Below are 27760 nucleotides of genomic sequence, written 5' to 3'. Positions count from 1 at the left end.
CAACTTGTCCAATATGTTCACATTAAGGTAGTCAGACTCCTGTTAAAAGTTCAAAAACTCACATTTAATTGAAATTTAGATTAAAAAGCAGACATTAGGTACATCATTCATGCTAACAAATATACATAGTGGTGAGTCAAGAACAGAAAAACAGTACCACAAATAAACCATGGCTCAAAACCTACTCTAGCTGGATCACTGCAGCCACTCTTCCTATACCGAGGAGCTGTGTATGCGTTGCTGCCCTGCTCTGCTGTTGTTGGACTCTGCCCTTTCCTTGAGGTGTGGACACCAGTGCCCATGGCTTCCAAGGAAGGCCTGAACTCATCTCCATTTACCACTAGGATATGGGAAACTTCGGGGGGGGGGGGGGGGCGACGGGGGGGTAAAAATGCAAAATGGAAATTATTTGGCTGAAAAAAAATTTCTCAGAATCCAGAGAACTTTATTGAGTAAAACAGATACAAAGGTGATATAGACAACCCAGAAATAGCTCAGTAGCAATGTTTTCTGCAGTGCCACATTAGAAATAAAGCACACTAAGAAACCTTGCTGAGCTTTTTCAGCTTTTTGAGTGTTAATGGCAAGAGGTGGACACAGCTTCCCACTGGAAGTGTCTGTACTCTGAGTAATTCAAATCAATCTAGAAGATATTTTTGTTAAATCTTCAAGCTGCTATTACTACTGTTGTATTGATCTTCAACATCAGTGATTTTATTGCATTAGGCAATATCCACACCATCAAACTCCAGACACTTCTTCCCTGGGAAGTCCCTTTCCCAATCACTTGTTTAAAAGCAAAAACTAAAAAAAAACCCAAAAAAAAACCCAAAAAAAAACCCCAAAAAAACCCAAACCAAAACAAAACAAAAAAAAACCAACAAAACCCCCAAAACCAGCAAAATAACAAAAAAAACCCACAAAACCCATTCCTTGTATTGCACATCTCACACAAGTCTGTGTATATATATATTTTTTTTTTAAATATGCTACAATTAAAAAAAAAGGTCTATGGCACTTTATTGGATATAAGTTTAAGAAGTTGATGAAACCACAGATGTTTGAAGAAATCTTCAATACCACAAAACAAAGTTAAACTGAACTAATTGGCACACAGGTTTTAAAGAATCCACAGAAAATTCCTCTAGATCCTATGCAGTGCATGTACATTAAGAAGCAGTTACACTCTACAGCCCCCTCATGAAATCAATTAAATTAGCTTTAAGCTGATTTTGTTTTTTTCTTTCCCAGAGTGCTGCTGAGGTGAACTTCAGGAGCAATTTAAACAGCTGTGAAATTTACTGAGTGCACCCTGCACCTGAAAACCTCATCCAGGAAAAAAAAATCACTATATATACCACCTTATCCCTTGCTAGAAAAACAGAACCCTGAGAAAAGAAATTGTGATTATTTCTCCTCTGTATTTCTTCCCAGCCTGTCTTCTATCTGTACTACATGAACATGGATATTCTTGCAAGTTAGTTAATTATGCTGTTGCAGAGCGAGCTGATAATATACCAGCAACAAGCAGAAAAGCTGGTTCTTCTTGGTTACAAATGCAAACAAAAGCAAAATGTGCCACTGAAAATCTCTTTAATACTTAAAAAAGCAAACCCAAACAAAATGTACTATTGAAATTTTTTAAGCATCATGTGGATCACAGCAGACGTCAGCTAGTAACATGAAGGAAGGTTGTTCATTGTTTACTTCTCAACCAGAGCAGAGTATGCTCTCTCAACCTTTGTAAGGACTAACCTGACCTAATTCTGGCTAATCAAGTGCTTAAGCCAGTGCAGCATTTTTCACCCTAATACTGAGTCAAGACTTGTTGGCAGTGGTGACCTGGACTTTGGATTGCTACCCACCTAAGGAAGCTAAAACCATACATCTGTTTGGTAATTAATTTTTAGCTGGTTTATATGGTACTCATACAACTGCTTACCCCCTCTTTTCCAACTGCAGGGCCCCGAGGGCAGGGCAGAGCTGAGCTGGTGGCCCAGGTTCAGTGCATGCTCCAGAAGGGGCTCAGGAGGGATGCCTGGAGGAAGCCTTGCTGAACCCCAGGTACAAGCCCAGTGCATGTCCAGGTGTGGGGGATGTGTATGGGGCAACGCCAACGAGCACACAGGTCTGGACAGGGTGTGTGGGCTCTAATTTTCACCCTCAAGCATCACTTTGTGCTGGTAATTTTGCTTCATTAAAACCTTGATTTTGGCAGGCAGTTGGTCCCAGACCATAACTTTTGGAGGGGATTTAAATTCAGTATTTAAAAGAACAGTGAGTTCCCTGTTTTAAAGTAGAAGATGGTGGATGTGGGTTGCAGGAGCAGGTGAATGCAAGAAGAGGCTGGGTTAAAACAATCCCTTTTTGAATACAGGCGGAAGTTGACCTTGTTGCACTGCATCTCAGAGGTCACCTGTGTATCTGTCCAGCACACAGCAGGCAGGTGCCATGGCACAGAGGCACAGGCTGCAGCTGCTCTCTCACTGTGGTGGGCAGTAGGTGCTGGAAGGGGACCCCAGCTCCGTGACCCCAGCTCTGTTTGCCAATCCTCCAGGCTGCCCCGGGCCCGCCGCCAGGACTGCTGAACAGCTGTTGTCTCGTGAAGCACATCAGCAGTGCCTTGAAAGCAGCTACCTACCTGGACAGTAAAGATTTTAATAATAACTAATGACACATTTTAAGGGACTGACCAGGCAAAACCAAGAATCTCCGCTCTGTGTAATAGTGAAGCAACATTGTCACTAAATGATGTTAAACTACCAAGAAATAAGAAAAGGAATCTAAAATTCACCTAGTATTTAATTAGAACTACTCAGATCAGTTATCCCCAATGCTCCTATGGTACAGTTGCATCATTCCTTAGTTTGTTAAAATACCTTACAAACTTGGTATCAGAAGTAGTTCTACTAAGTGAGGCACCACCACAAATAACACAAGCTGGCTTTGAGAAAAAATGGCATTTGTGGCAACGTCTGTTTAATTTCTGCTGATTTAGTTGGGAAAAGGTCTACTACTACAAAAAAAAAAAAAAAAAATCTTCCCAGCCATCTAGAATTTGTAAAGGCTTCCTGAAAATTTTAAATTTCCTAAAAACTCATGTGTGTCTGGGTCATGAGACAGACTGATGTGTAGGCTGGGAATGATGTTTCACTGACGAGAGAAAAGGTACAATGTTGAATTACAATGTGGAATCCACAGTTGTAGGAGAGGCTGCAGCCCAGATAAGGCTGGTGCTGTGGGGAGCTGTTGTCTGCTTGAGATTTCAGAAGTTTTAATAAAGGCTGTAGAAATATTTCAGTTTTATCTGAATCAGGTGAGAGCCAGTCTAATAACAGCTTCTCTGTCTAGTCAGTGGAAACAATATTTACCTGCTAAGTAATAAGTTGCACACACCTTGTGCTTTAAGTTTCAAGAGAGAGAAACCTGGCAAGGACTTGACTGTCTAAATGCCTTGAGATTGGTGTAAATGTCAGCTTTGCTCTCTCAACATAGAGTTAATATTGAAGAAGGCACTGTACTTCTAGGAAGTTCAGTACCGAAAAGCACCTCCGTGAAAATGGTACCAAACCAGATGATGGTGAAGAAATATACACCACTGAAGGGAGCCCATGGAAACAAAGCCTCATTAAAATAGGCTTCTCTTTTGCTTAAGGAAAAAAAATGTGCTGGCTTTTATTACTCTTCAAAGTGACCAAGGAGGGTTAGGCAATCCGATTAATCAGAATTTTTCAGTTTTAACAACATTCCTGCTATATACATGTGATTACTCACATCCCCAGTCGGATTAATATATTCCACTGTGTCCTGATCACAGAATGAAACTAAAAATATCCCCAAGTATTTACATTCTGCTTTCCTGGGATCCTTTCTCTGATCCTCATTGCCCAGCAAAGAAGAAAAACCCTTTCAGTAGTTCAGGGTTGGAATGCATGGGGCTCAATCACACAAATGTTAAAAACAGGTAAATGGATCTGCTTGCCCAGTCAATGGAAAGCAGATAAAGATCCAGGTGCTGGTATTTTTCCTCACTGGAGTTAAAGGAGGCAGATAAGGTTTTTTCCTTCTTCTATTTCTTCTTGCACTTTGTCACTGGATGTGGCTATTTCAGCTTGCGCCGAGAAGACCGCGCAGATGAAGGTCAGAACGGTTCCGCCGATGGCTGTGTAGAAAGCCCAGCCCAAGGAGCAGTCTCCCAGTTTGTAAGCAGAAGCATAAGGTCCACAATAGCTTATCGCCTTCTGGCATCCCCAACCTGCAGGGTAAAGTATCAAGCCTAAGATAAGGAAGAGCCCTAGAAATAAAAACAGAAAGAAGTTTTACAAACAATCAGTCTAACACCAGATGCAGCACATCTAGTAATTGTTATTATGGTCACTAATATTCATAATTTACCAGGATTAGGAGAAAACTGCCATCTCATCCATCCAATCTTCCTTTACTAATTGTTCTCTAGTATATGCCATGCAGTCTTTTAACTAAATCTGAAGCTACCCTATGATTTATGTTGTATGTGAAAGGCTTACTTTTTATGATAATGGGCTAATTCCTTATTTTAATCACTGTACTCCTCGTATGTCCTTTCCTCTCACACATTATTGCTACAAATACAGAGCATAGAAAATATTCAAGCAACTCCACCTACTGCTTATGCTTGCACTTCTCAAAAATGTAGGAATACTTGCATCCACTTTTGATTTTGTATTTAATCTTAATTTAATTTTAGCCCTCATTTAGCCTTCTTTAGCCATTCACCATAAATGTATTGCCTGTCTTCCTCTGAATTTTGCCTACATTGATTTTCTTGCCCGGAAAAAAACAAACAAACAGAAGACAACAAAAAAACCCCACTCCAAACCAAAACAAAAGAAACCCAAATAAAACCAAAACCACAAAAACCCAGATACACTTCTACTTTTTTGGCCACATTAAGACATAGTAGAGAGATAATACTGCCAGTTCACTGAGCTGTTCTCACAACAGAGGGATTCTGGAGTCAGCCTCAAACAAGCAGATCCAAGTACCCATAGCCAGTGCATACGTAGCCCTGGGATCCTCCAAACAGTTGACTAACTACTTTAGAAGGAAAGCACTTTCCCAGTAGTGACAGGGGCAAAAGCCTCAACTCCCCATCTTGCTAAGCACCCCCAACAGTCTGGTGTGCCTCAGGCTGGAAGTGAAAAGCACAGACTAGTTGTTCTGCCCATGTGATTGTCTCTCATATTCATAGGTTTCTCTACGAAGACCATCTAAACAGTGAAGGGCTTCATTAAGGAAGTTGAAAGTCACATTAGCGTCCCTGCACACGTGTCTTTGAACAAAGAAAGGAGATTTAATCAGAATGCCTAATTATGCTAGTGGCTACAGTGCTTTGTTATGGGCACTAAAAGAATCACAATGAATTAAACACATACCTGGCTCCTACAAGGAATGTAAGAAGGAACTAAGCATAAGAACAGCTCACAGTATGAAAATTTGCTTTCTGTTTACCTTAAAAATTTACTTAAAAGAAAAAGAAAATTGTGAAAACCAATTTTTGTTTAAATACAGTCAGTTTATCCAGAAAATTAATATAGCTTTCCAGTTCCCATAAATATTTCTGATTTACATTTCAGGCACTTTAGAGCCCTTTATTTAACCTGGTATGCTGATGAAAACAGCTGCTAAAAGTGCTGTCACCTTCTAGAAGTAGGCTAAAAGTTGTGCACTAAAACCAGTCTTTTTTTTTTCTTTCTTGTAACCAAGAGATTACAAAGAACAGGTTTAACGACTTGTTTTCATCATCTTTCATTCAGTTAGACTAGCAGTTAGACTTCTCTGCAGTATGTTAGGGCTCCTTAATTGTTCGTTCAATGAAATTTGGCCAGATGCATGACATTTTCCTCACTAACAAAGTGGGTCCTAGTTAGTAAGCAGTTAATTTACACAAAATGCAAAAACCATCATCCAACTGTCTAAAATTAATGTCTGTGAATGCCAGACATTTCACAAAAGAAAGTCCTTCCTCCAGTGTTTTTCTAATGATGACACAACACCATGGGCATGAATGACCTAAATGTTGTTACTCTTTGGGGCGGCAAAATCCATTAGTGAGTGATATCCGTTCTCTGTGGAGGGATTTCATCACTGCCTACATTTAAGAACCAGTGACAAATTTCATGCAGTGTTTCCTGGCTGGTTGGCCAAATACATTAAGTATGAAGTATTGCTTTATCTTGGACAGGCCTGGATAAGCTGTGCATTCATCCTGCTGAGCCGTGCAGCCATTTCAGACTAAACACCAGCAGTTCCTTCTCCTCTATTCATCACTAGTTTCCTGTTCTGCGCAACCAGTATGACCACACTATGTATCTTTCTGACTGCACACTGGTATGGGCCAGTTGCTGCTCTCTCTAACGATCACAAGCCCTTTGGTAGGTAAAAATCACCGTCACTGAATTAAGAAGCTGGATCTGAAATGCCAGCATAGCTGCTGCCAACATGGAAGTTTTTTAAGTTTATCACTCCATCACTCACAAACCTAGGCAGCCTGTGTTTAACAGCAAACCCCGCTTACGACTGGCTGAGTGTCACAAACAGGACCAAGAAGACACATCCATCACTTTTTATCAAAACTAGAGCACTGAGCGACTCCTGAAAGCTACTGGTTCATGGAATGTATGCCCCAAGATGAGAAGCCATTACCCAAAACTCAGGCTCTCAAAAGGCACAGCACTGCAGCCAAATGTAGTCATTAGGACTTTACTGACTTAGACCTTTTTTTTCAAAAGTAAAGAAAAGTTCCTGGATATATAAATATAATAAATATATAAAAAGCCACAATTTGATAAACTTCATATATTTTCTCACAGATGAAAACAAAACCTGGAGGAAAGCCTTGACTATGCATTTGAATACAGTTAGAGTATGTACCTGATTTCAGGCAGCTAACTTTGTAATGCCTATACTGGACCAGCATAATGAAATCAAAAAAAGTAGTGTTTTTGCTACCAAACCTCCTTTCTACTTCTTCATTTCAGTGCAGACAGAAAGTGTTTCATGAGCCTCTTAGCACTATCTAATATTTATCACAATTTTTTATTTCATTAATAACAGGTTCCTGCTTGACAGGAAAAGTAAATAAAGATGATTCCATTAAGTCAATTCAAAATACCCACAGGAGAAAGGCACTCCTCTGGTTCACGCTAACAGGAAGTGGAGAGGCACACGCCCCTCATCACGTATTCAGCTCAAAGCTCCCACATCCAGAGCAATGGCTGAGCTGTGCAGGGTCCCTTCCTGACTCTCCCAGAAAGGAGTGTTCAATTGAGGAGGAGCTTTGCCTCCGGCTATCCAGTCTCTCAGAAGAGTCAGCCACAGAGCCCATCTCAATGACTCTACAGCTTGAACAAAACATGCTCCACCACGCACTAACAGTGCAAACCATTGCCTAAATTGCCTAAAAGAGCAGACAGCGAACCAAAGCACTTAACTGTTCAACCACTTACAGTCAGACACCCCTCAGACAGATCCACCCCCTCTACTCCTGGAAACATGGATGCAAAGAGACAAGGAGAAAAAAAAAATCTTCTGTTGACAGTTTGCCTTGAGACATGTCTAGCAGAAGGACAGTAAATATTAATTATAGAGTTTTTTTCTTAATAAATCAGTTTTTGTTTGTCCCTGCGTCTTTGAAGGGAAGCCAATACTGAAGAAAAAGAACAGAGAATAAAAATTGAGTGCTCTGTCTGAACAAGTTTTCTACAATGAATCTTTTCAGTTCTTTGTGCTGCTGTACAATAAATGCACAGCACAGCCAAGCTACCTGTGGAATTACTGCTGTTTGTTCACCCTGCTGGGAGGAACAAATTCACTCTGAAAACACAACAAGCTGTTTTCCACTGTGCTCATCTACAGGCACACCATAGAGTTCATGCTTGCACTAGATTTAACTCCCTTAACTTGTTCTAGATTTAACTCCCTCTCTGGGCACAGCTGCATTGCTGAAACTGCAGCTTCTGCTGTACACTTACTGTGTACTGTTCCTACTTTTTAAGCAGCACAATCCCACTTCTTGAAATCAGTTTTATTATTTTTCAAAATTTCCTTTTTGTTAGTTGTTGCCAGTTCTCAGTTACCTCTTCTCTGAGGAGTCCTCAAAACAGAGGTATGAAAGAATGTCACACAATGCTGCCAGATGCCGAGGCATGACAACAGAAAACTATTCAAATTACTTTTTTACCCAGAGACCTCACCTATAACTCTTTGGTGTAAGTTCTGTCAGCAGAGAACATTTTTACATCTTTCACAAAACCTTTTATTATCAGGCCCTAATTACTTGCTTTTGAAAAGACGTCTTTGTGAGATTTTGATTTTAATGTTACTATTAGATTACTATGCATCTCCTGATTACAACAGCCTATTAAACGTCAGGCATTCTTTACTTAAATTGTGTAAAAACAATTCCTTTCTCTAAAACACCAAATCCAAACCTTACAGCACACTGAGAACATCAGTATCAACACAGCAGACTGCATCACTGTGCAAAAATATTTCAGAAGACAGTTGATTAATGCTTTCTCCTATAGGAGAAGACTTTTTGTATCTGTGCACCAAGACCTTTTCTCCTTTTACAGGCCTGCAGCTGCAGCAAGGTATTGCTCCTCCTGGTTTTTATACACTGCAGCAATGCTGCCTGGTCAACATTGTGGAAAACCAACAGATCAGCCTTTCATTGTGGGCATTTTTATGTCACATTATGAGCTGGGGTTCAGATCTGAGGAAGACATTTCTTCTTCCTTGGAAACAACCCTTGAGACAGGAGGCAGGGCAGAGGCTTGTTCAGCCAAATGAAGGCATGCTATTTAGTTTTGACAGTCTCCTGTGCAGCTGCTGTTGTGCCATATTAAACAAGAGTGTATACTAACCAAGCCACTTTCCATTGCAAAGCCTGAAACCATCTACTCATTTCCTAGCAAAATAGTAAAAAAAGCTTTTAAATACTGCTGAAGAAACAGGAAATTAAGCAGCTGTGATCAATGAGGTGGCACTGCAATAGGCTCCTATGGAGCTGCACAACTGAGCAGCAACATTTTAAGAGAGGAAATAAAAGGGTAAAAGGGTAAAAGCACGGAGAGACTAGCTTTGCAGTGCAGTGCAGGTGGGCTGCATCCCCAGTGGCACTGATCCTGATTGTTTTAATCTTCTGCAAAACCACAGAGGAATAAGAATCAGCCCAGGGACAGTGCATCAGTCAGGCATTTACTGCTCACATTTCCACGTGTGTCAATATGCCACCCGAACATTTCATGTGTTAAATATCTGTATAAATATACTAGTGTAGCTTAAGCCAAGAAGGCTTCCCCATATGCAAATTTTTCCTGACAAACCCAGCAGGGATGCTCCCGGGTTACCTACCACTCATGCGCTTTTGATCACTTTGCCCCCTGACAGACAGGTGAAGGGACAGCCTCCCACCTGGCAGCTGCACAACAGACACCTTCAGTCTGTGCAGTGATTCAGTGATACCATGTTAATCAACTCAAGAGATGGGCTCAGGCCTGCTGACATGGTGTTTCTAGCACTGCACACTGGCTACAGGGAAAGCATGAGGTGCTGAATGGAGCACTGCTTACAGCACCCACAGCACAGGGCCCCAGACTGGCCTCTGCAGCTGCTCTTCAGCCCCCTGGATGGCTGCCAGGCACACCAAATGCAAGCAGCTGACCAGAGGCAGGTAGGGCTTTGGCCAGAAAGAAAGGAGAGATTTTGCATGCCCTGGTGTCTTGGAAATGGCCTCTGGCCCACTCATAAATGCTGCATGAGAAACAAGAGAAAAATACACAGCATTATAATGATAAGTGCTTTAAATATATAAATTTATATATATATATATATAATTTATATTATATTATATTATATTATATTATATTATATTATATTATATTATATTATATTATATTATATTATATTATATTATATTATATTATATTATATATAAATATATAGTGTCCAGTGCTACCTGGACACAACACAGTTGGTGCAGGCTAACACAAGCAGGTGTGTTTTGGGGCATGTTGGAAGCATGGCTGGTGAGAGGGGCAGGGCTGCCAGCAGGCAGTGCATTGAGGCAAGTGCTCACCTTCATACCTTCCATCACTGCAGATGGCTGCTCACATATATAGATTTCAGTGTACCTGGGATACCCTACGCTGAAGCAGAAGTAGTTTAATACTACAACCAGGTGATGGTTCAAAACCCACACAGGTTTCTTTTCCCCTTTAGAATTGTCTCAGGGTGCTATAAGGGCCTGTACATACCAGAAGAAAAAAATATTTCCCTAATCACTGCCCTCCCCAAACCGAGGAAGAGGATAAGGCCCCTTCTCTCACGTTTCTTCTCTCATGTATTGCACAAATAGTAGATACTTATAACCAAACCTATGCAAACCTCCGATGACATTAGTGCTGCAATCTGGAAACAGAGATAGAAATACAGCACAGGGGACTACTGGTGGGACACTCAACCATTATGTTTTACTTCCCTCCCAAAAAAAAGCCACAAAATAACTCAGTCTGTTAGCTCAATGTTAGGAATTAGGGGCTTGTTTATTATATTGGTATGATCTTACTGCTTAGACTTCTCTGAAGTGAAGTGTGAGCATACAGACTGCTGTTTTTAATAGAGGAGATGGTAAAGTCACCATTAGTTTTTAATAATTTTTATGCATGTGGTGAGAGTGCCCATTACTTGGGAGGGAAAAAAATGTGTAGACTCAAAGTAAAATCAGTCCCAAGCCTTGAAGTGACACTGTTGCCTCTTTGTTGGCTGTCAGCCATGTAAAGTCACCACACTCTGGGGGCTCCCATGTGGTGGCTCTCAACCCAGGCAATTAAGGTCAAGATAAAGCATGTTATAAGGGAAAAGCCAAATGTTTAAATTTTTTCAGCAGTACAGAAGTAAACAAAGACTCTCCACTTGTTGGGCCATTGCTCAGGCACAGCCACCTCTCACATTTTACCTTAAAACCCCAAAAAGCACTGAGTGTTTTTAATCTAGGATGACCCAATAAAAGGTTCAGTCAATGCTTCTAATTGAGAAATTCACTTTTAGGTGGTAAATTCAAGGAGGCTTCTGAATCAGGAAAGAAAGGATATATTAAATATTCTGTTCTTGAAAGACACAGGGGCCAAGATCCCACCTATTCCCTACCACTCACCATAAACTTTTTCACTGCTATTCAACCAGGGAGTGCCATTGCCTCCAAACCACCAATCACTCATGCTGCCTTAGCAGAAAGGGACTGAAATATGATTATAGCTCAGTAAGGGAGGCCAAAACAACCATCTCCCTTAGCTTAAACAGAGGTAAAAGCAGGTTGCTTTTTTCATGGCCTTACATTTCCTCAGTACTGATCCCATAGTACAAACAAAACTTCAGTTTGGGGGTGGGGGAGAGGAGTTGCAGAGGAACTAGGACTCAGCCTGAAGGAAAAGGCAAATGGAGATGCAGGAAGGGGAGAATTTCCTGTGGCTTCATGAGCTATTCAGTAGCACAGTGCAGGGCATCTGTACTGGGTAAGAAAGCACAACTCAAATCCACTTACTTCCTTCACCACCACATCAGGAACGCCAAAGACAGAAGCTTAGCAAAAGATAGCCCCTTTTCCTGAAAGAGCTCCTTTCATCTTTCTTTCTTGTGCTTGAGTGAGAGCACAGCATTTGCTAAGTTTAAATGTTTTCTTTGTGTTTGCATTCTGCATACAAATAGCAGCATCTGTCGTGGCTCTGAGGCCTAGAACCAAAAATCTGACAGAAACAGAGCCCTTGTGCCCTCCTGATATCCCCATGGCCTCTTGGGGTCACCAGCACTCTTTCCCACATCACCAGGGCAGGGGTGTAAAGAAGTGCTCAGCATTTCACCTGTGTTGGTAGAAGTAAGAGACCTGAGTGTGCACATGTGCCACAGGTAAAATCTTTCTCAGTGGGTAGCATGGGAGTCTCTCTCACACTACGTGCTGTTTGTTGGAAGACATTTACACTTGCCAAGATAATCAACTGCCAAACTTGATCACTGAAAGCCTGAAATTTTTGTTTATTTTTCTATTCATTTTAATCTGTTGTGTGTCTGCTGGTTTTCAAGTGCCCACCTTGATAATGCCGGAGATGAGTCGACCTCCGAATCTAACAAAACACTGAAATCTGCATTTTATTTCTTTGAAGTTACTAATGGTCTCCCTCAGGCTCAATAGCAATTTAGCACTTGAACTCAGTTTTCCTTCCCTGGCATATTCCAAGACAGCAGTCCCCTTTGTTTGAACTTTCAGCAGCCAAGTGTGTATTAGATATCATGCTGGCATTGGGCCATATAGGTTACAAGAAGCACTATACCACATACAGAAAAAGCAGTTCAGACTGTCAGGATTTCCATCAGAAATCCCTCTCCCCTCCCTTTTGTCTTTCTTCCCACCCCAAGAATTCAGACTTCTGGCATCAGGAAAGAAAAACTCTGAGCTGAATCCAAAGAGGAAATATGCTTTCTGAAAAATGCATGCTCTGCATTTTAGAAAGACAAACAAGAAGCTTCCTTGCCTTCAAGGGCAAAATCACTCTTGCTTTGCTCTCCTGCTGCTTGGGCTCCCTGGCTGTTCAACAGCTTCCACTGCCTGCAGGCAACATCAGCTCACAAGGTGCCTTCTTCCTTATTCACCAGTTTGTCTCTTTCTCAGACAAAATAATGCCTTTGTAGAGCACGATGCCACCTATAAACAAATACCCTAAACTGTGCTGCAACTACTGTAACCTTTTATGTTATGGTCTGAATATGAAAGAGCTCTAGAAGCCTCATGCCCCTTCTACCACAGCTTGTGTCTCCTGCTTTTTCTCCCCTCGATGATGAACGGCCTGGCTGACCTCCCACTTCCTCCCCAGCTTCCTCCTCCACAACTCCCACCGGCCTCCTTAACTTCCAGCAGCCAGGAGTCTGCAGTTGCACAGCTGCACACACCATGAGCCCACCCTCTGTGGCTGCATCCCACTTCACCCACCCCCACAAGCAGCTCCAGATCCTCATCCCCTTCAGATGGTTCCTATCACAACTCTGCTCAGGCCACTTTCCTAATCACCCAGCCTCCCACAAGGGAAACGACGCCAAGTAAATATAACAGGCTGAACAATTTCTCAGCTCAAGAGATGCAAAACAAACTCTTTCAGCAGTGAAGACAAACTTATACACACAGCTGGTTTGAAACTGAATTTCACCTCCTCATTTTAGAAAGCTGCAGAGAAGTTTCTTTGCATTTGAGGGTAAAGTTGTATTCCTGGAACTGAACTGTTGCCAAAGTCCTGCAGCAGCTCCTGATAGAGGAACTCTCCAAGATACCAAGAAGGGAAAAGGAGAAGACATGGACAGTCATAGAGAAAAATAATGAAAAGGTCAGAAGAAAGAATGCAAAAGAGCTCTTGAGACACCTGAGAAGAGATAGTACTGTGGAAGAGCTATCATTGCTTGGGACTGAGCAGGGCAACAGTAAGGGGGAAAAACAAACCTCTCAGACCCTGGAAAAGAAGAAACTTCTGGGGTGGCAGAGAGAGGCCCAAAGCTGCAGCATCTGGGCCCAGACAGAGCAACTGTTTTTTTTCTGATGTTTTCAACTGATGTTTTCCTGATGTTTTCAACTAAGCATCCAAGGGAACTTAATGCTCTCTGACCTGCCTGCAGCAGCCTTTGAAAACACAAACCTCTGCTTTGGCTGACTGGACATCTACCTGTTAAAGATGCCAGTGGCACAGGCAGCAAAACGCAGCCATATATTCCCCTGAAAAAAACAGAGACACTCCTTGGTGTGCACCTAGGACACAGCATGTCTTCTGACAGATGCATCCCAATTTTTACATGCTTCTATCAAGCCCCATTACAGCTAGTGGACTGTGAACAGAAGAAGAGATGAGAAGGGGGTGACTCATGAGGGGCCTTCCAGATGAAGCCATCAGCATCCTGGAAAGATTTTAGAGAAGAGGAACTATTTTATCTTCTTTTGGTAAATGTTCCTGGCAAGGAAGCCCTGCTCCAGCACAGTAAAACAGAAGTAAAAGAAACTGAACTCCCAAACCCATTAGCCTTCCTGATGTGTCAGCTCCATTTCCCCACTGCTCTCCCCAAAGCCTTTGCAGGCACATGATGTCGAGCTCCCCACAAAAAACCACAGAGGCTTGCTCAAGTTCTGTGGCTGATATAATGTTGGTGCAGCTAATTTAGCTTCCCCCTAGTGTGCAGTCAGGGTGCTGCTGGTGCATTGCGGCTCAGCTGCAAGCCAGGCAGACACTGGCTCTGGAGAAGGGGTTGTGTCTGCCCAGCCATGGCAGAGACCAAAAAAGGAAGCCAAGTTGCTGATTATGAACTTCATAAAGGAAACTATCAGAGATGAAAGCCAAACTTGGTTTAGGCTCTGTCCTAAGCTCTCCCCACCCTCCTTTGAGGCCAGGCTATGTTTATATTATATTACTTAGCAACAAAGTGAAGTACACAAGCCCAAATAAAACTTGTAAATACATAGGCAATTACACTACAGACTTACCAATATATGTCAGTACCGGATCACCAATTATTTACTTCCTATAGCTACGTGATTACTGTGAAAATTTACTTTGAATTGATTCTTGTCCGCTAGAATGTAATAATATCCTTTCTCCTCCGGCCTCTGCATTTCAACTGATTCACAGACTAAAAGTAGAACATTTTCCCTAAAAAGACATACAAATGAAAGTCTGCCTGGTCTTCCTGCTGCTGGATAGTAATTATCTATTCAATTACATGTCTCCATTCTCTGCGCTCTCTAATGCAGAGAAAACGTGCTTATCCAGATGAAACAATCTTCAAATATCTACAAAACCAGGGCTGTTGATTACTGTTTCTACAGCTGCAGAATAAAAGGCATTGCAGTCTGAAAGTAAAGTGGTAGAAGTTCTTGCTCCATAACAAAGGAATTACAGGAGTTTAAACAACAACAGCCACATTTTCTTCCTTTATGGCTTTGTATTTCTCATTTTCTGCCACAAAAATAATAAAAGAATCCCTGATATGGTCAAGATACTTGTATGGCTTCCTCCTACTGATCTAAATGACAGTTTGCACATTTGTCCAAGGATCATAACAGAAAAGATGTTGCTTTTTGTTCTGTAATTTCACCATAGGCATCATCCACAACTAATCTTGCTAGACTGGAAAGATATATCCGGTGTCTGTTATTGTTTTGTTATGACAAATTCCAGGAATAAATTAGGTTGTTGTATGTTTTTAATTATATTAAATCTCTACTACAAAGATATAGAGATTTTAAGGGAGATTAAGTCTGCAAGATCCTGAGTTCCTATAGATGACTCTACCATGTGTGCATCTCATGTTTAAAAAGGAGATGTTTGACATACTTGCAAATATTGTAGTGATATAGGCTGATTACCAAAATTATTTTGTGAATTCTTCTTGTACACTTACTTAAACCATAATTATTCACATTAGAAAGAATGATGCTATGCTTAAAATTATTAAGGCAGGGTTATACTTGCTCTCTGGTCAGGACATTAGTTTATCTATCATAATGCCTGTCTGAATTAGCCATGCTGACAACTGCCCCTCTTGAGCAACTTGCTTAAAAAAAAAAAATAAATTTTTCAAAACTCAGGAGCTGACAAAGTTTAAATTAGCAGCCACCATTAGTCAAAATGAAAATAATTGCAACTAAGTAAGCAGATGCTGTAATACTCCTGGAACAAAAGTAGCAGTGGACCCACTAAAATCAATCTTGAGAAAACAAGCTGTGAGCCACAAGATGCCTGGCTGTAAATACTGGCAGCAACGTTTCAGTAAGGTGACCTTCCTCTTACCCAGTTTCATGCTGAGTCATTTATCTGAATTTTAAGAAGGGAAGCGCTTCTATGCTCAGTACAGCTTGAGAAGGACTGATCTATGCCCTAACACCTACAAAATGCTTTGTCAACTGTACTGTTCAATGTTTTAGGCTGCAAATCCTATTCTGGGTACAGCTGGATTGATAATAAAACATTAAACTCTCTTAGCATGCATTTTCTCACAAATGCAGGGTCTCCAAGCCCTACTCTAAAATAAAAGTATCTTTTACTTGCTAATCCTAGGTGACAGACTATGTATTTTGAGATGGTATCAGAGTTGTAAGTAAAGTTATCTTTTCAAAAGACCCAAATCTGACATGCCCAAGATCTATTTATGCTGCTAACCAATCTCTCCCATAAAAAAGCCCCTCCGAAAGAAAACAAGTAATAATTGCATCTCCTGGAAAAACAGTCATGGATTATTCTGAAGTGTAGAATAAGAAAGGAAACAATTTCCACTGGTTTAATCTGCACTGCCAAGCAGCTTCCTTGTCACACTGCCTGGGGCAAATTCTGTGCACCAGGACTGACCACAGCAAAACCTGTGATGTCCATCTGAAGGACCTGAAATGTTAATCGTATGCCATCATATGAACAGAAGCATCTTTAGCCAAGCTAGGGAGGTAATTCTGCTCCAGAAGCACAAACCTTACATTGTGAGTGACATGAAATGAGCATTATGCTTCCATACTGAAGATGAATGAAGTAGTCAAGAGGGAGAGCCACTGTGGTAGTGCTTCAGGAGGCAGCATCAGCCAGTCCCTGGCATGTAATGCTGGCTTTGGAGGGTTGCAGCAGGCAGTAAAGTCAGTCTTCACCTACTTCCCCGTGTGCATTTAGAATAAGATTGTTAGGTCTCAACTAAGCAAATGAAATCATCCAGCTTCAGATAAAGGTCTGAATACCTATCATTACATCTCCTGTTTAGGTATAGCCACCACAGACATGTTTGGCCACCTCAGTGGAGGTGAGAAGGGGGAAAGCTGGATTCACATTTCAAGCAAAACAAGTTAAAACCTAATTTTTTGTTGTGATTAAATAATTTTGTGAATTGAAAACATCTGCTTAAGAGCCCCACTGAGATAAAAAGAGGAGGGGGCCCTGCTCATTCCCTCCCTCTTCACAGATCTCTGGGGGCTGCCAGAGGCAGGGCTGATGACCATTCTCCTCCTCCAGATGACCACACACACAGAGAGCACAAAAGATGAGACAGGTTTTCCCAGGGATCAGTGGCAACTACAGAAAAATGAATACTTCTCTAACTAACGCTGTCCAGGGTTGGTTTACTAACAGTCATTTAATCTCTGTAAAATCCATGGGCTTAAGCAGAAACACCTAATCTCTAGAACAAATTCGTCTTTTCAGGCAAAGCACAGCTGATCCTTGAACAGTAAAAAGACAAGCTCACTGGGCTGTGTAAATGCAGCTGAACAATAAGCTGGCTAAAGGAAAGGTTTATCTCAAGGTATCACTTGTCAGGCTCATAGCTTTGAAGGAGGCTGCTTCACATGAAATGCTGGAGGAACTGGGTGTGCAGCTATTACCAGTTCTTAGCCCTAAGGTGCTTTGTACTCTCACCACAGTCATGAAGCCTTTGAGACACTAAGGAAACTGCCTTCAGTCCATGGAAAAATTACTAAAGTAGCAAGAGGGAGATAGACTGCCTTAATATGAGTATTAACTTTATTCTCTGCTGGTAGCAAAGGACAGAAGTTTTTGTAACTGAAACAAATTCAAACAGAGGGGAAAAAATGAACAGCAAACAAAAGAATACTGGTCAGTTCATTCTGGCACACATTACGCTGCAATTCTGCTGCCAATGTCAATGTATTACATGCTGTGTAGCTATAAATTTCAGTTATGTTTGAATAAACACCAGCATATAGAATCACTTTGGGTCTGCCTAATGCAGTCTGTCTGCAGGCGGGCCAGAATTGCTATGTTTCTTCATCTGAATCACCCCAAAATTAAAAGTTTAGTTGCTCTCAAAGTGCACATACCTGCAATCCCTTGTAGCAGCCCACAGACATTAAAAATGCTTTTCTTCATAATACTCTGCACGCACATAGTAAAGACAGACACAAATGCCACGGTGCAGAGAATCATAATTCCCATGGCTAGGAAAATAGCGGTTGCCTGCCAGAACCCACTGGCAATCTCACTGAAGTTTTCGGCGTAAGGACCACAAAGCGTGTCTCGTCTGGAGAACTGCATGTGGGAGATCCTGGTGCAGCGCCCGTAGATGCCCAGTGTTGGACGGTAGGGCTCCTGCTGTCCCCCCATTCTGTTGTCCACCTCCTCGGAGCTGGAAGGCTTTGCTTTGCCAATCAGCCAGTCTGCACTCATGAAGGCAATGAGCTCTGCAAAAGCCACCACGATGCTCAGGAGAGTCCATAGCATCGACCGGCACGTTACAATGACATGACACATATTGACGTCCAGTGCTTGTGATCAGTGCAGCACACTTAAAATCCAGACACAAGGGAGAAAAAATTAAATTAAAAAAGGAAAAGGACTCTAAGAATATCACTGTAGCTGTTCTGACTACTTTCCCAACTCTCTCACAAAGGCCAAGATGAAGCTTCTCAGGAGAAGTGAGCAGCCTCAAGTCTTGCAAGCAGTGCAATCATTTGCTCTCTCTGTTTAGTTCCTCCTTTTTTCTTTCTGGGATGCTGAGCTCTGAAGCATGCGTTTCTTTCTTAACATTCATACTGGCACATGACACTGCAGGCTGGTGGGAGAGGCTACAAGGACTGCCCACTGTTTGACATCGTACACCTACAAGAAAAGAGAAAACACATCAGCAGTGAGAAATAAGTCATTTCCACCCCCACAACAAACCAAGATCTGGCACAGATTCACATCAACATACAAAGCTCTAACAAGGGCTAGTCAAACAGAGCCTGCTGGAAACCTCCCTGATTTGTTGCGGACGAGTAATTAATCTCCCTCCCACTGCTGCCAATACTTACAGTATCTGCTGTGCCCTATCCCATGGTGGGTGTTTGTCAAACACTGCAAAGGTCTCAGCAACACCCAGTGGTCCCACCCACTCTTACCTCCACACCCCCATCATCTTCTGGTCCAAATTACCAAAGGTGCTGGCGGTCACCCAGCAAAATGTTTGGACACGTTTAAGCAGTTTCACAGATGTGCAGCTCCTGCCTTCACTTTGGGGAGGCATCACAGCCCGACTTTGGGACCGAGGCTGAGCACGGCTCCACATGTTATGGGCACCTAGGTGCAAGGGGCAATGAAGGAACCTTGTTCCAACCTTCCGGGTTTCTGCTGACGGCAGCTGAGCCAGCCCCGCCTCAAGAAGAGGTGAACAAGATTACAGCAGCAGACAGCTCACCCTGTGATGTGGTGACCCCTTTGAAGCCTGGATTTTGCAAGGAGTGGTGCCTCCCTGGGTCTGGGATCAAGGTTTGCACCACAGTTTCAGGAAAACAATCTGCCTGTAGGTAAGTCACACACATCATCTTGAACTGCTGCCACCACTGGCAGCCTCTGGCAACTCACGCCATTGTGAACAGGAATCTATGGAAAAGCGCCCCAGTCACTGCCAAGGGCCAAAAGTGCCAGTCAGAGGGGGTGCCAGCCAGCCGTGAGCCTCCCAACTCCCCTCAATTCCCCTCCTCCACAGCCCTGTGTAGGCTGCAACTGCAGCAAAATGTTCCCCAGGGCTTTCCCCAAGCCATTACACAGCCTTTCAACAGTGGCTGATGACATTCCCAGAGTTACACTTATCTTAGCACAAGAGGCAGAGATCACTATACTTCCAAGTCCTATCCAAATATCAGCCTCAAAATAACAAACAGGTCATCCCACACGCCTCTGCTCTTGAACTGAAATAGTGTTGCCTGAAAGCAAGGGTGGGAGCAGGAAATGCCCTCATGTTACCCCCTCCAGGATGAGAATGTAGCACTTTGAAGTTTTCTTCACCAAACCCCAAATACTGACGTTGAACTGGAGGCAAGAGTAAAGAAACAGATCCAGACCTCACTGCTGTGCTGCTTCGGTCACCAGATGCCAGAAAAACAGGCATCCTCAATATTTTTTTTTTTAGGTTTGTCATGAGGTTAGTATTTAATTTCTTAGGAGTTCTGAGTCAGGTGGTTGAATATTAGTCCCACTGAATGTAAAATGAAGCATAGACATGCAGCTTCGCACATTCAGAATTTCATCCAGAAATTTCTACTCCCTTCTATATTAGACATAGTGAATCATCTGCAAGATTTCATCCAGAAATTTCTACTCCCCTCGTATTAGTTGTAGTGAATTGTCTAATCTGCAGATTCCTTTGGTAAAAGAGGCTTAAAGCTGATGTGCCAACAACAGAATTTGTCTCCTGTAGTTCAGTGTTATGGGACTGCCTTAAAAAAGGGGCCTTTAGACATAGTGAGCACTTCTGCTAATTTTCCATTTGGGGTGGGGGAGCATTAAATTTTTGAGCAACCTGACGTGCTAATGACTTCAATACACCCATTGTAATAACAGAGAGCTGAAGTGTCAGCCTGCCAAAGAAAGTTAATTTGCTCAGTATTTCCACTTAAAATAATGACTGGAATGTAGAAAATGTCCACTACAAACCAGTATTCTTCTGATGTCATCTGCATGATTAGAGAGAATTTAATTGAAAAGGCTTTTATTTTTTTAAAATATGCTCCAGAAAGCTCTAAAATCTGTATTTCTCTGCAAGAACTACACCCATATGAACTCCTCATCTTTGTAATTCCAGGATTTTCAGTGAGGCGGAAGGGACGTCAGAGCTGAACACCCATAATGGCTGTTACTGTTGACTCTGTACTGCTAGCTATAAAACACCCTTTATTGAACACAGATGAAAACAAAGTTCATATTTACTTAGGTAGGTGGATATTCTAGATGAACACTGGCAGCCATAAAAAAATATCACTGATAACAAACATGGAATGCTGTACTAGAAGAAAAGACCAAATCATGGGGTTCTTTCCCAACTGAAATGTAAGCGCAATAAATTGCAGCAAAATTTTACGACAGTATCTCCAGAAAAGTCACTGCATGAACAAAACAGCCTGTCTAAAGCTGACATGAAGGCCATGCCAAATCTCAGGAGTTCGCTTCGCTGCTGTGCAACTAAAGGACACTTTACAGCATCTAAAAGTGAGGTAGTAGATGTCATTGAGAACAGCAATTCAATTGAAAATACTTTGGGTTTGGCTTTTCCTAGGCAATGAGTACTTTATTCTGGTGCGAAACACCAAGAGTTAATACATATACCAAGATATCCTCAACCTTGGGAGAACTTCTGCATAAGTTTTTCCGTGCACTAGTGACATGCTCAAAGAAGAGCACCACTCATCTGCAAGTCCTTTTCCGTCAGACAGACAAAAATATTTAAAGTAGGATGGCAAGCTCAGAGGAGGGGCAGAGGCAGTTCATTCTGAGACTTAGTAAGGAAAGATTGCAGATGAAGCAGTGAAGACAAGTCCTAGCTCAGTCATTTTTAGATAATTAACCTTTTCCTCCCAACAACCTCCTCCCCGCTATGGCTTTCCCAATGAACCTAACCATCTCTCATGTGGCTCCAACAATACGTTTGTGCTATACATGGAAGCCTTTCCAGCTACAGGCTGTGCTAAATAACTGTGCTTCATAAAGCTTCACTCTGCTCACCCCCTGCTTTTTTTTTCTCCGTTTTTTGCTCAGCAGAAACTCAAACCTAGCCCTTGCAAGGCTGAAAACCAGCTGTTTATTCTTCCTCTCAGTTTCCCATCCCTCAACAAGTTTTTTCCATGACAAAGCTGTATGTTCTTCACAGCATGCCACTCAGCATCCACTTCTGACTGACTATCAAAATATTTGCTTTGACAACTCAAATTCAAAATACACAATGGTTCTTTAACCCTTTTGGTATTAACTCATTCAAAGTAATTCCTGCTGAAGAAGCAGATTACAAGAAGTAGCCTCACCTCATAGTCATTTGGTACTCTCCCTATTTTTACTACTGCATTCCATCACTGGTGTGGAAGGAGGCCACTCACGCTGGAAAACAGCCCTGCACAGCAAGTGCCCACATGAGCCACACACCACAGCAGCAAGAGGGTCCTGGCAGTGCCATTCTGGCCCGCCACATAACCCACATTCTGGACAGCACAGCTCTTGGATGGCTCAAAATAACCTTCAGCCTCATTTACCTTGGCTACCAGAACCATGCTCATAGTCATGCTCTGTGTTAAGTGAAGTCTAACACAGTGATCAGATGTCAACAAGAACATCAGATGCTCAAAGTATCCAAAGAGAATAAGAGTTCTCAAATGCAAAATTCTTTTGGTTATTTTAATCTAACAGATCAAGCCAATTTAAAACATTGCTAAAACTTTCTTTCTCTTCAGATTCAATTTTGACAATTAAGCCTCCAGTCATACTTTCACATCTCTAGCTAGGACTTTTCAACTGTCGCCTTTTACTATACAATATGTCTATGTTCGAAGTATATAAAAAACAATATTTTTCTCAATGAGATAAACAAAGAAAATTGCCTCCATCTTACTTACACTGGCAAAACCAGAAAGTGAGAATCCTCTTCAAACTATAATATTAGAATTAAGGTTTTGATTTTGAAGATGTCAGGCAGATAGAAAGAAACAGCTGCAAAGTACAAATCCGAGGCTGTTTATTTTAAAAAGGTATAAGACAAGTAGTGTACAAGAGAACCACAAGTACCTTGTAGACCAACGGCCAGTCCTTCATGCTCCCTTTATGATTTAACTGAAGTCCAAGGCTTGGACTACGACTCAGCTTTTGCCCTTTCCAGTCTGGTTCTGCCAGCTCAAGAGTGAGAATAAATAATTTCTAGATAAGTGGCTTTTGGCTTGGCTTAAGCAAACAGCTAAATGGAAGGCCACACAGACTGCTGAAGCCATCCCAGTTTATAGAATAAATCCAAGCATAGTTAGACATTTTCTGCCAAAGTCTGTTGGGGTCCAAAGTACAACCACATAGAAGAATTTCTAAATCTTGTTTACCATACACAAGCTTGAGCATCTCATAATGCAATATGTGCAAATCTTGGAAGCCTGTGTTCTGCCTTCTCTGAAATGTTTTTCATTAGCAGTAATAAACTCTCTGAATAAGCTTTGAACTACCAAGAGTGGAAGTGGCTCCTATTTGCATTGATGTTTGCTCACTATTTGAAACAAACAGAAAGAGGCTTACCCACTAAGACTCAATTACCTTAAGCTGACCCCACCCAGGCTGACATGAGCTTCCCCTTTAAAAATCTTCCATCCCTAGGTGTTACTGGACAAGCAAACTCTTCAGTTGCGAGCTCACCCAGCCTGGTAGAGTGAGGCAGCCGTCAAACCATCGAGGTAAGAGGGACTGCACTTAAGACAATGCTGTATGACCACTAGAAATTGGGTCAGGGATAAATGTTGGTCAATAGACTTCTCCTCCCATTCAGTCCTCTCAGCATTCTTACGAGAACTGCTGTTCAGAAGGAGATGGCAGGCTTCTGCCAACTTCCCTGCAGTCTTCAAAGGAGGAGACAGAAAGGTGCTCCTCCGCATTTCTACCCCACAGACTTAGAGGTGACTTGCAAATGTAAAAAGAAGTACACTAATCATACTCCCCTGTCACAAGAGAACAGCGACAAGGACTAGTACTTTGGGAAAGACCAGTTGTCCCAAATGGCTTGGTGCGGGCTCTCTTTGCAGACCAAAAGGCAGCTCTGGTGACACTGGTTTCTGACAAGCACTGCATACTCGCCACAGGAAGCACCTGGACCACGAATAGGGAAGGACACTTCACTGTGCCTTTGTTTCATTTTCTAAATGCAACCCATTTCAAAGTGATCAAAAAGATCCAGTGTCAGATAACAAAATGGAGAAGGTGCTTTAAAGCTGAAGTGGTTGCACAGCTTCAGACAAATAGCTGAGAATAAACAAAGGATTCTCCATTCACCTACAAATTCTCATCAAATTATTGCCAACCTAAACAACATTCCAGAACAGAGCTTTTTACTTGAAGAACAAAGAGCAAAGTTTTTATTAGTCTTCACTTGTGAATCAAAGAGAGTGACTATTTGCATATCTAATGAATATTTAACCATTATAAACCTGCACAGGCATATTAATAAGTGCATTATTGTGACAGGTGGTTGAAAACACATCAGACTAAACAGATTAATTTTACTGGTAATGGAAGGAATGTAGACTTATGATGCATCATGTCTTATTCCTGCTGGCACAATGTAAGATGCTGGCACAAGATATTAAATGGAAAACGAAAATATTTTTCAAAATAGTCAAAACTCACTGAAGTATCCTAATCAAAACACTATTTCCTTGTCTTTCATTTAAATTATCTCCCTACCAAAGGAATGTAGATGCAAATTTTAATTAAACTATCCCTCATGTGCCCAAATATTATATACATCAAGCAAAAAAGAAATGTATAAACGAAAGAAAATTATTCTGACAGTGACTGTTGGTCTCCTGAAGCTGGACATGATGTTTATTCCATTTTATCTTGCAAATGCTATGGAATATGACATCTAATTACAGGTGGATTTGCTTCTAGAATACATCACTGTAAGAGAAACAAATATAAAACTTCTTTCCAACTTAAAAAAAAAAAAAGCAGCTGAAATGTACTGTTCTTTTTCTGACCTCATTAAAAGCCATGGCAAAACTCCCACTGACTTTAATGGGGCCAATACATCACTGAAAAATCACTACAAGAATGCAAGTTTCCAAATTTTCAGACCAACTGCAGGGGAGGTTTAAACACAGAATTCATTTCACTCTTCCCTCATCCAGACAAAACTTTGCTTATTGCCTCCCCACTAAGAGGATATCAAGCTAACTCAGATTTCCAGCATTGCCTCTGAAGCACAAATTCTCAAGCTGGAGATTTGTTCCCTTGCTCTGTATTTATTGACTTACAAAATTCCTTAAATCTGCAGCCATTACGTTGTGTTTTGAAAATTTACTTGGTATCTTTTGTAATTCCAAAATTTATTAAAGCCTACAACGTTAAGAAAAGCTAATGTGTGTTATTTCTATTGTTGCTTCTCAGGAGAAAATTACACATCACATCAAAAATCGTCATTAAGGGAGCAATCTTGGCTACAATTAGTGATAGTCTAACTGCTCAGGAATTTACCAACTGGGAGTAGAATCATGACTTTTCTGTCCTAGTTTGATTCCTCAGAACCTCACTGAAGTCTCAATCTTCAGAAGTTTCATCTGAAGCTCCCTTTCTTGGTTACCTACATTATCATATATGCAAGGAGAGTCAAATATTCATTGTGTTGTGATTACTTCATAAAACTCTCAACTAGAGCTCCTAAAGGAGTCTGATCAGAAAAAAAGGAAGGTTAGGAGAAAAATGGGAAGTCAGAAGGAAGGAACTACTAATATTTATAATATTTATAACAAACCCTCGCTATTTTTATACTAAGGATATTTACCTTACCAGACTATGGCAATTTAATTAGTTAATGGTGTGTGCATAAACTAGAGCATCAGACCAAAACCACATGTAATCTATGCTTATTGTAAAAAAACAGTTCACCCTCATGACTTCATTGTGATAGATTTGGAACTATTCTTAATAATTTATTAACATAGTACTAAGATATTTATTATACTAATACATTGGTTATTGTTTAAAATGAGACTAGTGAGAAAAACAGGCAGGAAAGGAAAGGATGACTCAGTTGTGACACTTCTCAGCAAACCCTAGGGAACTGCTTACTAAAAAGACAAAAATTGCTCAGGAAAATCCTCACAAACACAGCAGATCAAAGACCCGAGGATTGTTTAGGAAGGAAGAGTCTTTCAAACTGGAGGGAAGAGAAACTGTTTTAGACAAACAAGCTTAAGAGAAAGGCACCTATGGGATGTACCTATTGAAGTTAGGCCAAAATGGAATACCATATTGGGCTCCTCGTTTGCTCTTAGACAAAGCAGACTGAGAACCAAACAGTCTTGGTTCCTTGCATGAAGGAAACACCGCTTCAGTTAATTCCCGAAAGGAAACCCCTGCAGCATCTCCTTTCGCTTCTGAGGCTCTGTTAGCAGAGCAGCCACAAAGGTTATGGCTCCCCAGCCTGTCTGAGCAGCCAGGGGTGGGTCATCCTTCTGCTGAGACAAGACCTAAGGCTGTAGACCCAAGAACTGACCTTTCCCAGCAGGAAGGACCCAGAGTTGTTTGCACTGTTACTCACTGCAAACAAGCTTCTACATCAGTCCTTCCAGACTGCTGCCAGCTAGAAAGACACCTGGCAGGTATCGACTGCTCCCCAGGTCCATGACGTGTAACACTCTCTCAATAAGGAAAAGACACACTTTTGGCACAACAGGATCCTTGCACTTTGGATCCAAGACACACAGCTCAAGCAAACTACCTGCTATGACAGCAGTGACTGATGAGATGGGGAACTGATCTTGAAACAAAATGTATGTAATCATTCTTGTTCCTCTTAATTCAAACTGAAAGCGAAGCATTGTTCAAAAACAATCAATACGGACAAGCCCCTCAACACAGTAATGCATAAAATGTGTGTACATTACAGGAACACTTTGACTGTAACTTTTCATTGTACTTGAGCTGAGGAGAATCAGCAGTGTCTCAGGTAAGTGAAAAGGGCTGTGATGGATAAGAGCTGCCAGAGTGGCTGATCAGAGCTGCTGTTTCTGTACTGGCAAGGATATCTGAAGTATCTGGGCACCACATGTAACAGTAAACTTTAAAATTGTGCATGAAACACCTTTTATCCAGGAAACGGCAAAGTACTCAGACACTGGCATATCTCTGTGCACATCAACTAAATGTATAGAGCTACAGATATTTTTAATGGTTAACCTCTTGACTGTGGCCAAAGAGAAGAACTGAAATGACATATTTTCAATACTGCATATTTCATTCATCAGTAATTACAGGAATGCAGTATTTAGTTGGGATCTCTGAAATGGAAGCTCACTGCAAAGAGCCGGGAAACACCTAGACCAATAGCTGAAATTCTGGAAACCCCATTTTAGAGCAAGAAGCAAAAATAAACAGATTATTTATTTTAGCAACTGGATTTAATTTTAAAGCCAAGATTGAAGATAATTCTAGAAGTTGAGCCATGTGCAAAATTCTGGCTTGTTTAAATGCAGTTTGATTTGCTAGACTAGATAATGCTAACAGTCCTTTTCTGTCCTTAAAATGTATACAATTAATAACTAATGCATGTTTGTAGAAACTGAAAAGGGCTTTCTCAGCTTCACTTTCTCCTAAAATGCTGTCATACCTCTGTTTCTGACGTCATGTGGCTTGTGTCACAGAAACACTTAATGTGCAAACTAAAACTGGACCTGTGTGAGGATATGCATATAGGTCTGGTGATGATTCACCTTACTGCCATATAAATACATAGGCAAAAGAAGGGAAGAAAGCATAAATAACCATCCCAGATGGGAAGTTCCTCACTCAGGTAACGAAGTATGTAGCAATACTGCGAACTGAACCTCAATGCTACCACTAGAAACCCTACAACTTTGGAGATTTAAGATATTCTGCAGTGTCTTGCACTGTGCCAAACACTTTTCTTGTCATCCTTCTAACACAAACCTCAGCTATTCTTGTGTCACTTTGAATCTCTAGCCCTGACACACCACATGAAAATGTACCTTTCCTTCTCCACAAAGGAGGACTGTAGGACTGTGGACATGGTCACATCTCCAACAGTGACTTTGATTTTCTGCTCACTGAGAAATGGTTTAAGTATTAAACTGAAAGGTTTTTTTCCTACAGTAACCACTGCTGAATTAGGCAATTACCACAGCAACATGTCAAAACGGCTTCAAACAAACTCACTTGTAAAGAAACAAACTTAGCTCTAT

At 41.4% G+C, this 27760-nt stretch overlaps 2 protein-coding genes across 2 annotated transcripts in view; both read right to left on the bottom strand.

The window, feature by feature from the left end:
• Nucleotides 1-42: 42 nt before the first annotated feature.
• LHFPL2 (LHFPL tetraspan subfamily member 2) lies at nt 43-18314 on the bottom strand. The gene is made up of 2 exons (XM_026796492.2): nt 17885-18314; nt 43-4294 (listed from the first exon to the last, which is right to left on the bottom strand). Exons 1-2 carry the CDS (start codon nt 18312-18314, stop codon nt 4038-4040), a joined length of 687 nt encoding a protein of 228 aa, XP_026652293.1. The 3' UTR covers nt 43-4037.
• Nucleotides 18315-18578: 264 nt separating this feature from the next.
• The window catches only part of ARSB (arylsulfatase B), a 187227-nt gene continuing 178045 nt past the window's right edge, over nt 18579-27760 (bottom strand). The window contains exon 9 of the mRNA XM_074532885.1: nt 18579-18662. The gene's annotated coding sequence lies outside the window, so the exon portion shown is untranslated. The remainder of the gene's footprint in view (nt 18663-27760) is intronic.

This window comes from Zonotrichia albicollis, chromosome Z, assembly GCF_047830755.1.
Source record: "Zonotrichia albicollis isolate bZonAlb1 chromosome Z, bZonAlb1.hap1, whole genome shotgun sequence".
In the NCBI taxonomy this organism is placed as follows: Eukaryota; Metazoa; Chordata; class Aves; order Passeriformes; family Passerellidae; genus Zonotrichia; species Zonotrichia albicollis.
This window is presented reverse-complemented; position numbering and strand designations above follow the sequence as displayed.